Here is a 13,348-nt window from a genome sequence, read left to right as displayed (position 1 = left end):
TTTTTATTAAAACAATACCAAAAATTAACAAAATAAAAGAATAAAATACACACAAACACATTGAAAATGCCACAAAGAAATGATTTCTGAACAATAATTGTTGGCAAAAATTTTAACTAAATATGCATTTTCTGAAAAAATTATATAACAAATATATTCACAATCATAAAATGTATAAAAAAAATAAAAACTTGGATTGGGATTCGAACCTGCGTGCTTAGATTTGAAATCCACTTAAACACACCCGTCACCCGACTTACACGTACTTGTCATGTAGGAAGATAGGCTAACTGAACGTTTTACTGTTTGACAGTTCTGCATTTAATCAAATTAGTTTGATTTTTGTGTGTGTGTTCACAAAGGGAATTAAAATACAACAAAACATAGAGTAAGAAAACAATAGATATATTAGATGAAGTGTGGTAGAAATTTTGTTGGTAATCAAATTATGTAAATCAAAGCATTACCTATTAGATAGGTACATACATTTTCCAAATAGGTAAGTATCTATGTAATTTTTTATTACAATACTGAAACATTTACAATTAAGTACGTACCTGTTGCTTTTAAAAACTATTTAAAAAGTTACTATAATTATAAACTTACTTTTGTCTGTGTCCTCACAACAATAAAAACTAATATACCTATACAATATTTGTTTATCCATAACCTCCATATTGAACAATTATTGTCATTTGAACAACCAATCAGAGCAAATGGTATAATTCGTCTGCGTCGGGGACCAAGGTTTTTGATGAATTCGCGCATATTAAATTTCACTCCCATCGCGCATAAAGAGGTATAACTTCAAAAAACCGTTTTTTAATTTGGTTTAAATTACTTCCGGCTACTTATGTCAGTTAGCAGGCTACTGCAGACCAAAACTGATACTTCGAGTAGAGACATACTGTTCCCTTACAGTTATATCCATTTTTATGTCATTTAATTCAATACTTTTAAGTATGCAGTATTCAATTTAAGCCCAACCACTGTTTGGATTTTCAGTTATTAGCGCAAGTACTTCGAATTTCACTGAAGATGGACTCACAAGTCTGAAAGCGTACTGAACAACTATTATAACCCATTTGTATTTTTAACTAAATGCTTATTACTCTCGGCTAATTAGCAAAATACAAGGAAAAGTTATTTACCAGCAATTGTATTGCTGGAATCGAATCTTATGATTGTATATATTAATAATATAGGTATGCAAAGTCCGCAGATAGTGTCCTACTTTATAAACAGAATGGCGCTCGAAAATCATGTTTTTTTCAATTTTTGCTTTATAACTCCAAAGATTTTAACTTTACTCCAAGAACATCCAAATAAAAATTCACCGTAATTAAATTCTGCATAGAGACGTGTTTTTCCCGATTTATTTCGACAAAAATTTTCCCCGGAAAATGCGGGTTTTTCCAACAAAATCTTTAATTTTCAACTAAAATTTTAGATACGTAATTGTTTATCAATAATTAAATACCTTGGTATTATAAAAGCTCTTTTCGTATAGATTATAATTCCAGAAGCCGATGGAAATTGAATGAACAGTTTAGCAACAATTGAATTGTTAATTACAAATTTACGGTCGCTATAATAACCACAATAATTATGACACATAAGAATAACTACGATTATTGTATAAAAAGACACTTTACCTATCTAATGTACTTTACAGAATTGAAATTGGACTATTTAAGCGGCCTCAGGAATATTTTAAAATTATAAACAATTTTTTGGCTTATAAACAAATAGAATATCGGGAAATATTAAATTAAATTAAATCATGAAAACGGTATTGGAAAAAAAGCGGCAGGACGCTTCTTCTAAAAGAAAAAACGTTTAATTGTGATAAGTGGTTCCTGAGATACAACCGGTCAAAGGTGACCGGCATTTACGGCAAAGATATAAACAATAGGATCATAATTTTCGAACCATCACCTTTTTATTTCGGTCCTCTTTTTCCACACTAATTTTCATATCTTTAAAGTACTCATAACATATATTATTATAATAAAAACTATCGATATTACGAGTGAAAATTGCCAAAAATAATAAAATTCCAATCAAAATTAGGTTGGAGAAAATGTAATCTCAAAGTTTCTCGGCTTCCCATGGAGCAATTTTCTTCCTTCTTTTTTGTTCCCAAGTAACTCGAGTAGAACCATCTAACTAACGCCTTATTAAATGTCAAAGTTGCTTTTGTTTTGTTATAATAGATTAAGTTATTTATTATAACAAAATTTTTTAATTTAGTTAATTAAAGGTTGTTTAAATAATTATACAGCTTTTAAATGAGAATATTTGTATTTTTAACGTTAAAAGGTACACTTGTAGGTTTATCTAAAAAAGTCTACAACTGGAAAAAATATGTAGTTTTCTTTTCTTATAAATAAATTAATCTATTATAACAAAACAAAAGCCAGTTTGGCATTTAATAATGCGTTAGTTAGATGGCTCTACTCGAGTTACTTAGGAACAAAAAAAAAGAATGAAGAAAATTGCTCCATGGGAAGCCGAGAAAATGCACTTTTTTAACGTATACCGATTTTGAACTTTGAGATTACTTTTTAAACAATCTAATTTTTGTTTGGAATTTTGCTATTTTTGGCAATTTTCACTCGTAATATCGATAGTTTTTATATAATAATATATGTTATGAGTATTTTAAAGATTTAAAAATTGGTGTGGAGAAAAAGGACCGAAATAAAAAGGTGATGGTTCGAAAATTATGATCCTATTGTTTATATCTTTGCCGTAAATGCCGGTCAACTTTGACCGGTTGTATCTCAGGAACCACTCATTACAATTAAACGTTTTTTCTTTTAAAAGAAGTGTCCTGCCGCTTTTTTTTTCAATACCGTTTTCGTGATTTAATTTAATTTAATATTTCCCGAGATATTATATTTGTTTATAAGCCAAAAAATTGTTTATAATTTTAAAATATTCCTAACACCGCTTAAATAGTCCAATTTTAATTTTGTAAAGTACTAGATAGGTACAGTGTCTTTTTATACGAAAATCATAGTTATTATATACCATAATTATTGTGGTTATTATAGCGACCGTAAATTTTTAATTAACAATTCAATTGTTGCTAAACTGTTCATTCAATTTCCATCGGTTTCTGGAATTATAATCTATAATAAAAGAATACAAAAGTAGAACTAGAAAGAGAAGTTAATTTGGATAACACATGGAGAGCCATAGAGGAAATAATGACGGATACAGTTAAAAAAGAATTAGGTTATAAACAAAAAATACAAAAGAAAAGTTGGATGACTGACGAAATCCTGGCAATGTTCGAAGAAAGAAGAAAACATAAAAACCAAGGGAACCGAGACAAATATCGAGAACAACAACAAGGAATAGAAGAGAGATAAGAACGGCAAAAAATAAGTGGCTAAAGAAACAGTGTGAGGAAATGGAACAGTTACAAAAACTACATGATGACCACAACCTACATAAGAAACTAAAGGAGGTAGCTGGAATATACAGAAAAAAGAAATTTTCTAACTTAGAAAATGAACAAGGAAAAATGGCACAAGATGATAGAGAGAGGAAACTCATATGTGAAAAATACATCAAAAATCTCTTTGCAGACGAGAGGCCTGAGACAGAAGTCGTTCAGCAACAAGTGATAGATATTAATAACCTATCTGGTCCCGAGATCACAATTGAAGAAATTACTAGAGCAATAAATACCTCGAAAGACGGGAAAGCAGTTGGACCTGATAAAATTCCTGTTGAGTTACTCAGATTGTTAGATGAAGAGGGAATTACGATACTCCAAAGATTTTTCAACCAAATCTATAAAAAAGGAAAATTCCCTGTCCAATGGCTTTTATCTACCTTTATCCCCTTGCCAAAAAAGAACAACGCAACAAAGTGTCAAGAGCACCGACTGATAAGTCTGATGAGCCATTCTTTAAAAATATTCCTCGAAGTTCTTCACTACAGAATCTCCACAAAATGCGATAAGGTTATTGGTTGCTCACAATTTGGATTTCGAAAAGGCCTGGGTACCAGGGAAGCAATAGTTGCAACCCAAGTGCTAGCTCAGAACTGCTACGATCAAAGGAAAGATGTAATGATGTGCTTTATAGATTATGAAAAAGCCTTCGATCGAGTACAACATCATAAACTCGTACATATAGTGAAACAACTCGACATAGATCAAAAAGACATTCGTTGCATAGAGGCTCTTTACTGGAATCAAACAGCTGTCGTCAAGGTGGACAATGAAACAACGCAAGCTCAAAAAATTCTCAGAGGTGTAAGACAGGGATGCATTCTCTCCCCACTACTGTTCTATCTATATTCAGAAAGTATCTTCCAGGAAGCTCTTGAGGAATGCGAAAGCGGCATCAAAGTGAATGGTACCTGGGTCAATAATATACGATATGCGGATGATTCGGTCTTAATAGCAGACAATATAGAAGACCTCCAAAACCTTCTTAATAAAATTGGAGAGCATAGCGAGAACATGGGACTTAGTATCAACATAAAAAAGACGAAGTTCCTTATAATCAGCCGTCAATTATGTCAACATCAAAATGCAAGACTAGCATATAACAACCAAGATGTAGAGCGCGTAAGAAAGTTTAAGTACCTGGGAACCTGGCTATGTGAAGACTGGATGTCGGATATGGAAATTAAATGTCGGATAGAAAGAGCCAGAAGTGCATTCATGAAATTCAGAAATGTCTTTACGAACTCTGACTTTGACCTAAACCTAAGATTAAGATTCACAAAATGCTATATATGGTCGGTGCTCCTATATGGCATGGAAGGATGGACTTTAAAAATAAACACAATGAATAAGCTAGAGGCATTTGAGATGTGGATCTATAGACGAATCCTTAAAGTTCCCTGGACCGCAAGAATAACAAATGAAGAAATCCTGAGAAGAATTGGTACAGAACGACAACTGATGTGCACAATTAAACAGAGAAAAACGGCATACCTGGGACACATAATTAGAAATGAAAGATATCAGTTTCTGCAAACCTTAATTGAAGGAAAGATCGAAGGAAGAAGGGGAGTGCGCAGGAAGAAAATGTCATGGCTCCGTAATGTCAAACAATGGACAGGACTAAAAAACATAGGAGACCTAATACATACTGCAAGGGATAGAGAAAAATGGTCAAACGTGATCGCGAACATCCATTAGTGGATTGCATAAGAAGAAGAAGAATAAAAGAGCTTTTATATTACCAAGTTATTTAATTATTGTTAAACAATTACTTATCTAAAATTTTAGTTGAAAATTAAAGGTTTTGTTGGAAAACCCCGTATTTTCCGGGGAAAATTTTCGTCGAAGTAAATCGGGAAAAACACGTCTCTATGCAGAATTTAATTACGGTGAATTTTTATTTGGGTGTTTTTTGTGTAAAGTTAAAATTTTTGGAGTTATAAAACAAAAAATTAAAGAAATCACGATTTTCGGGCGCCATTTTGTGTATAAAAAAAGTAGCACACTATCTGCGGACTTTTCATACCTATATTATTAATATATATAATCATGATCTTCGATTCCAGCAATAAAATTGCTGGTAAATAACTTTTCCCAAAAATGGCCTATTCTCCGATATAATCTGCCCAGACTATATGCCAATTCCAACATAAGTCTTTTACTTGGATAAAGTTTCTTAAATTAGTAGCATGGTTTCTAAAGTAACAATTTCAATCATTCCATTTCGTTCATTCAATACAGCACAATAAAACATTTTATTTATTTTTATTATTTATTAATTTTTTCGTCTTTTTTCGTTTGGGATATCATTTGGTTGATTTCTTCTAACGCTTCCATATCCAGTTCCATTTCGGAGTTATCACTAAGTTGTTCCTCATCTGGCAATTGAGCTGGTAGCTCAGTTTGTTCCATTTCTGCATCACTGTCATCTACAAGTGAAAATGTTTATGTGAAATATTGTCTATAAGAGATTACAAGTATCTATATCGAGCTTTCAATAAAAATTGTATCGTATTTTTTTCGTAGAGGATACTTAATTTAGACGATGATGTTAAAACTATCAAAAAGGTGTAGGTCTTAAGCAAAGAAACAAAAATATAACAACGGAAGTAAAATAGATATAGAAGGAACAGAGAAAGTACTGAGAGAAACTAAATGAGTTGAAGTAAGAATTAGAGAAAATTAAACAAGAAAACCAAACAAAACACAAGGAATAGGAAGAAATGATAAAGAGTTAAACGATACAAAATTACGTCTGGAAAGACTAAAGAAGCATAGAAACGTCAACAATGTAATGAAAGGTTTGCCAAGAGATACAATCGATAGAAGTGTATTGAAGCAAGATGTAGCAAACTTCATGGAAAAGAGAAATGAACATCAATATTCAAAAAAAGAGAGGAAAATTAAACTGGGAGAAAAATCGTGGTTGGTCAAACTACAGAGCAAGCTTGAAAAAGACAAGGGCATGCAAAATAAGGCTGAACAAAAAGGCATAAAAGACAAAATACACATACATCAAATTACATAATACACTCCTGGCCAAAAAAATCGGGACACCTTAAAAATGGGTCATTGATTTTTCGAATCTCCTAAACCTGTTGTTCGATTTTAGTGATTTTTTCAACACGTTATAGCTTTATTCTCTAAGAATATCGATGTCGTAATAGTGTTGCTGAACAGGTAAATGTCATTGTATACCGGATGTAACAATAATATTGTGTTTTTCCTGAAAGTTCGTAACACCCTGTGGAATATTCTAGCATTTAAAAAATATTGAAATTAAAACATAATTGTAGCCTTAGCCTTTCTTAACATTCTGCTTTTTGACTCATTCACTTATGTTGGATAATGAAAAAGTTAGGTACTTTGACAACTAGCTATGTTCTTCATCAATACAGGGTGTTTCTAAATAAGTGCGACAAACTTTAAGGGTTAATTCTGCAAGAAAAAATATTGACAGTTTGCTTTATAAACATAAGTATGTCCGCAAATGCTTCGTTTCCGAGATACGGAATGTTGAATTTTTTCTTATAAACTGACGATTTATTTATTGGTCTAAAACCGGTTGACATATGCAAATGAAATTTGGTAGGTTTTAAGAGATAGCCTCTTATTTCACATTTTTTGCCAACTTACGCCGATGTATAGCACTCGCTCCGTTATCGCTCGTGCTCTAAATATCGCGTGCGTTCGCAAAAAGCATACTTCACGAATTGTTTCATAAATAACTATTTTTAGTGAATACTGTCATTATATTATAGATAGTAGTACGTGAAGGGTTTAAAGTGTACGTGAAGAAACAATGTATTTTAATGGGGTTTACTTTGTCGCACTGTTTTTTGACACACTTTCTTATAATCAAATATCCTTAACTTTCGCGTTGTCATGGTGATAACATGTGAGCAATAAATTACAAAAAAAGTTTTGACAGTTTTGTAGTTTGAAAGAAGTTTGAATTTTTAAATGTCAAAGTTCTAAAAATTGTAGAATAGAAATATCAACCAGTGACGAAGAGTTGCAGTTTTTGTATTTGTTTATCGTAGGTAAAATATTGTATGAAACTGTGCGTGAAGTACTTTTTGCCCACTTACGCGATATATAGCACTCGAGCCGCTCGTGCTCTAAACATCGCGTAAATACTTCACGAATTGTTTCATAAATTACTATTTCTTACCGTCTGAGGACAAAACGACAGTTCCGTGATGTTCCTCGACCTGAGCTCCACCGAAGCTCCTTTTGAACCCGATCTTCATTTGGCTTAACATCCTACTGGAATAAGCCACGGGATTGTCTTCATCGTCTTCTTCGGATTCTTCTTTGTCCTGTTGTCCTTGTGCGGTTTTTAAGCTGTAAGCGACCAACTGCTGGTGTACGTTCTTCATTACATATCTACAGTGTAAATGTTATACAATGTTATGATATAATGGAGATAGTTATACAGTGATGAGCCCGCTAATAACCGGCAAAATAGCGCAAAAGATGGAAAACACATTAAGTTGTGAGAAAAAAAGAAATGAAACCAATCGAGCTGGGAAATTTAGCGATAAAAACCTAAAAATATACATTCTATTTATTGTATCCCGCCTTTACACATAGAGGAGTATGTCAACTACTTACTTTACCTTCCCTGTCCGGAACACCAACAACTTTAAATTCTGTATTTCCAATGGTTGGCCACATAGATGGCCCTGTCATTTGCTATAATTAAGTCTTCTTCTGTGCAGGTCTCTCTCATCTCTGTGCATTAGTAGATGCCGGCTGGTCTGAACCGCGCCACAGTCGCAGGTATCCTCCTGGTATCCCCATTTTTTTAGGTTACTAGCACAACGTGAAACGCCGGTTCTTAGTCTGTTTAGCGCTTTCCAAGTCGGATACGGTAAATTGTGTCCGGGAGCCATTTCCTCTGAGGGAGGAAAATGTGTCGCGGTAGCTGAAGCTTGCCATAGGTGTATTCGGCGCGTCTGTGGCGCTTCGGGGATGGATCTTGATGTTTCTCAGGAAGCTTTTCCGAGATCTTTTCGTTCTACCTCTGACGTGACCTTCCTCTTGACAGGTGGTGGAGCAATCCCAGCTATGGGGCATACCTCTTCGATAGGTGTCGGCTTCAGGCAACCCGATATTATACGAACCGTTTCATTTTGAGCCACGTCGACGTTCTTTGCGTGAGCAGAGTTTGCCCATACTGGTGCTCCAAACTCCGCGGCCGAAAAACATAATGCTAAGACATAAGTGCGGAGAGTGTGTGGTTGTGTTCCCCATTTTGTATTAGTTAACTTGCGGATGATATTATTTCTGGCACTTACTCTTTTCTTGACATCTTGACAGTGGTATCGGTAAGATTTTTAAGTATCGCCCATTTTTTTGGTCCCTCCACCGACTGTTCTTGGACTGGAGCGTTACGTAGAAGCATCTATTCTGGAGGAGACATTTCACTAACATATGCCAACTAAAAATGTCACTCTGACAGTGGCAGTTGCCAAACTCGTCCGATACGTCTAAAGATGGGAAACAATAAATATAATGTATATTTTTAGGTTTTTATCGCTAAATCTCCCACCTCCGCTAGTTTCATTTCTTTTATCTCGCAAACTTAATGTGTTTTCCATCTTTTGCGCTATTTTGCCGGTTATTAGCGCGATAATCACTGTATATTGGGGATAGTTACATAATAATGAGCAGGATAGAAATATCAAGACATACGTTTATAAAACTTATTACAATTCTCTGCAATAAAGACCTTATATTAGAACTGAGAGTGTGAGCTCTGAGATGTTACGTGTTTTCGATACTACAATATAGACTTGACAGCTGTACACTGACGCAAGAACCCGTAAATAAATCAGTCATTTGAATTCTGATGTTACAAAACTACGCTTAGAACAGCATGGACATAGAAAAAAACGAACACGAAGTATTCGCTGTGTGCAAGTACTTGGAAGGGATACGAGAAACAATCGTGCGCGAGTAACGGAGAAATTTTGCAACTTTCTTAACATATTTCTTAAATAATTCATATTGTCAATTGAAATTGTCAAGTTTACGTATATATTAATTATTTATATGGGAAATAAGCCACAATTAAAATGAAAAAAATAATTTTATTAACGTTTCGACGCCCAAATCGGGTGCCGTTGTCAAAATACAAAATATTACTAAAATAAACAAAAGAGTTGTTGCTAAGCAAAAAAAATTCTTTTAATAATTTATTTAATCTCACTCATTTATATTGGCAATTCAGACATATATTATACATTTTAAAGTAGAAGACTTTAAAATGATATTGCCAATATTTATGAGTTGCGTTCCTGGGACGACTTACTGAAAGATAGTTCATTCGATTACATGAAATCAACCCTAACTCAAGAATATCCGTCATAAAAAATTATAGCATGTGATCTGTCTTTAAAAAGACAACCAAATACAACGACAGTAAAATTCTCGCGTTAGAGACTTCATAGTAAATCACAAGGGAAAACCAGGAAAAACCCTGTGATACTATCCCGACATCGTAAGTATTTAGTCTTACATTAATTTACTCTCAAAAAATAATACCAAATTCTGACTTGTAACATGTTTAAATTATAAATAATATTAATAATACTAGATATATAAGTAATATTAAAATATAAAATATGTACTAGCTCGATATTATTGACTTACTAATCTTGGTATTTTCTTTCTATTGACTTCCTCTTTCAGTATGGGTAACCACATCCTACTGCATTCTACCGAGGAATTTGCGACACAATTGCTTTCATTTAGCATAATTAGAGCCGCTTCTTTGATTTTTCTCTTTTTACTATCTGATTCTTTCAGGACTATACTTGAATCTCTCCACTGAACTCTATGTTCATTATCCCATGCGTGTTGACATATTTGAGATCTCTCAAATTCTCTATTTTTAATATAAGATTGATGTTCACTTATTCTAACGTCTAATGGTCTTGATGTCTCACCTAAATAAAATTGTTCGCATTCACAAGGTATTTTATAAATGCAATTCTTTGTTCTTTCTTGATCATTGTTAGGTTTAGTTTTAGATAGAATAGATCTCAATGTGTTTGTTGTTTTGAATGTTGTTGAAATGTTGAATTTATTTCCTATTGTTTTAAGTTTCTCGGATAGTCCTTTTATATATGGTATTGATATTTTTTTAGAATATTTTATTTAGATATTTTTAGTCCTCGGTAGAATGCAGTAGGATGTGGTTACCCATACTGAAAGAGGAAGTCAATAGAAAGAAAATACCAAGATTAGTAAGTCAATAATATCGAGCTAGTACATATTTTATATTTTAATATTACTTATATATCTAGTATTATTAATATTATTTATAATTTAAACATGTTACAAGTCAGAATTTGGTATTATTTTTTGAGAGTAAATTAATGTAAGACTAAATACTTACGATGTCGGGATAGTATCACAGGGTTTTTCCTGGTTTTCCCTTGTGATTTACTATGAAGTCTCTAACGCGAGAATTTTACTGTCGTTGTATTTGGTTGTCTTTTTAAAGACAGATCACATGCTATAATTTTTTATGACGGATATTCTTGAGTTGGGGTTGATTTCATGTAATCGAATGAACTATCTTTCAGTAAGTCGTCCCAGGAACGCAACTCATAAATATTGGCAATATCATTTTAAAGTCTTCTACTTTAAAATGTATAATATATGTCTGAATTGCCAATATAAATGAGTGAGATTAAATAAATTATTAGAAGAATTTTTTTTGCTTAGCAACAACTCTTTTGTTTATTTTAGTAATATTTTGTATTTTGACAACGGCACCCGATTTGGGCGTCGAAACGTTAATAAAATTATTTTTTTCATTTTAATTGTGGCTTATTTCCCATATAAATAATTAATCGTAAAAATGCCACAAGGAAATAGCTTCAGAACAACTTTACTTATATATATTTCATACCTACTTTAAATTATAATGTTGCTCCACAATATTGATATGATATATGCAATTATTAAAGTAGATGAGAAAGAAGGCTGCTAAAAGATGAGAAAGAATAGAAGAATAGTAGAAAAAATATATTGGAACATGAAAGGAAGCCCTAATACAATTTGGAGAAAAATGGTCAGAAGTATTAGAGAGACTGCTATTGAAATACTTGGGAAAACGTCAGAAAAAAAGTTTGAGGATAAAGAGACTTGGTGGTGGTCAAATGAAGTACAAGGAAAAATAAAAGAGAAGAGAAAATTATATAAAAAGTGGCAAGAAACCAGATCCGACACAGATCTTCAAAACTATATGATGGCGAAAAAGGAAGCGAAAGTAGCAGTAGCAAAAGCCAAAGCAGAAGCATATTCAAACCTATACGATCAACTTGATACCAGAGAAGGCGAAACGAAGGTATATAAAATAGCCAAACAGAGAGCAAAGAAAGCAAAAGACTTTAATCAGATTAGATGTATCCAAGATGAAAATAATAAAATACTAGTTCACGAAAGGGATGTCAAAAAGAGATGGAGAAAGTACTTTGACAGCTTATTAAATGAAGAATTTGACAGACAGCCTGTAGAGTCACCGGAGACAGTAGCAGCAATGGTCACCAAAATAACAAATGAGGAAGTGGCTCAAGCGCTTCAAAAAATAAAGAAAGGAAAAGCGGTAGGACTAGATGATATTCCTGGGGAAGTATGGTAAAATACATAAAATATAAAGTAAAATAAAAGTATATATAAAGTAAAGCATTGGGAGAGACAGGAACAAGGTGGCTAGCAGGTCTATTTAATAGAATTATGGAAGTTGGACAAATGCCAGACGAATGGAGAAGCAGTATACTGGTACCTGTTTCCAAAAACAAGGGAGATATACAACAATGTACAAACTACAGGGCTATACAACTGCTTAGCCACACCATGAAAATATGGGAAAGAGTAATTAATAGACGGATACGTGAAGAGACCGAAATATCCGAGAATCAATTTAGTTTTATGCAGGGCAGATCAACAACAGATGCAATTTTCATTATAATGCAGAAGATGGAAAAATACAGGAGTAAAGAAACAAACGCTCATATGGTATTCATTGATTTTGAGAAAGCATATGATATAGAGTCCCTCAAGAGATTCTGTGGTGGGCACTCAATAAGAAAGGAGTCCCTGGTGAATATGTAAAGATTGTGAGGGAAATGTATTAGGGAGTAACGACTAGTGTTAGGACAGGTGTGGGAGAGACTGATAAATTTCATGTGAAAGTAGGATTGCACCAAGGCTCTGTGCTTAGTCCTTATTTATTCTCATTAGTTTTGGATCAGATAACAGCGAAACTACAGGATAACATTCCATGGTGCTTAATGTATGCTGATGATGTCGTGTTAGTAGGAAATAGTGAGAGACTTGGAACAAAAACTGGAACAGTGGAGGCAAGCTCTGGAGGAAAAAGGTTTAAAACTTAGTAGGGCAAAAACAGAGTATTTGGAATGTTCATTTAAAGATGGAGTTACTACAAATAAAATGGTATCTTTGGATGGTGAACTGATTGTAAAAAGCAATAGTTTTAAGTACCTGGGATCGGTATTAGAGAGTAATGGAGAAATAGATGGATATGCATGCAGTAGAATTAGAGCTGGATGGATGAAGTGGAAAGAGGCGAGTGGTGTGTTGTGTGGCAGAAAAATTCCAATGAAGCTGAAGGGAAAATCCTATAAAACAGCCGTAAGACCGGCTATGATGTACGGAACTGAATGTTGGGCAGTGAAGAAGAAAGAGGAACAACGAATGCATGTGGCGGAAATGAGAATGCTTAGATGGATGAGTGGAGTGACAAAAAAGGATAAAATTAAAAATGAGTATAGTAGGGGAAGTCTAGGTGTGGCACCAATTGATGCCAAAATGAGAGAGAGCGACATGAAATACTAA

General features: G+C 33.4%; 1 protein-coding gene across 1 annotated transcript in view; it reads right to left on the bottom strand.

Moving 5' to 3' along the window:
• Nucleotides 1-5,721: 5,721 nt before the first annotated feature.
• Nucleotides 5,722-13,348, bottom strand: part of LOC114330105 (general transcription factor 3C polypeptide 5) — a 34,135-nt gene continuing 26,508 nt past the window's right edge. Inside the window, exons 8-9 of the mRNA XM_028279423.2 lie at nt 7,647-7,861; nt 5,722-5,901 (exon numbers count right to left, since the gene is read on the bottom strand). Coding sequence (XP_028135224.1) covers nt 5,741-5,901; nt 7,647-7,861 — 376 coding nt within the window. The 3' untranslated portion in view covers nt 5,722-5,740. The remainder of the gene's footprint in view (nt 5,902-7,646; nt 7,862-13,348) is intronic.

This window comes from Diabrotica virgifera, chromosome 3, assembly GCF_917563875.1.
Source record: "Diabrotica virgifera virgifera chromosome 3, PGI_DIABVI_V3a".
Classification (NCBI taxonomy): Eukaryota; Metazoa; Arthropoda; class Insecta; order Coleoptera; family Chrysomelidae; genus Diabrotica; species Diabrotica virgifera.
The sequence above is the reverse complement of the archived record's forward strand: the minus strand, read 5'-3'. Positions and strand labels throughout refer to the sequence as shown.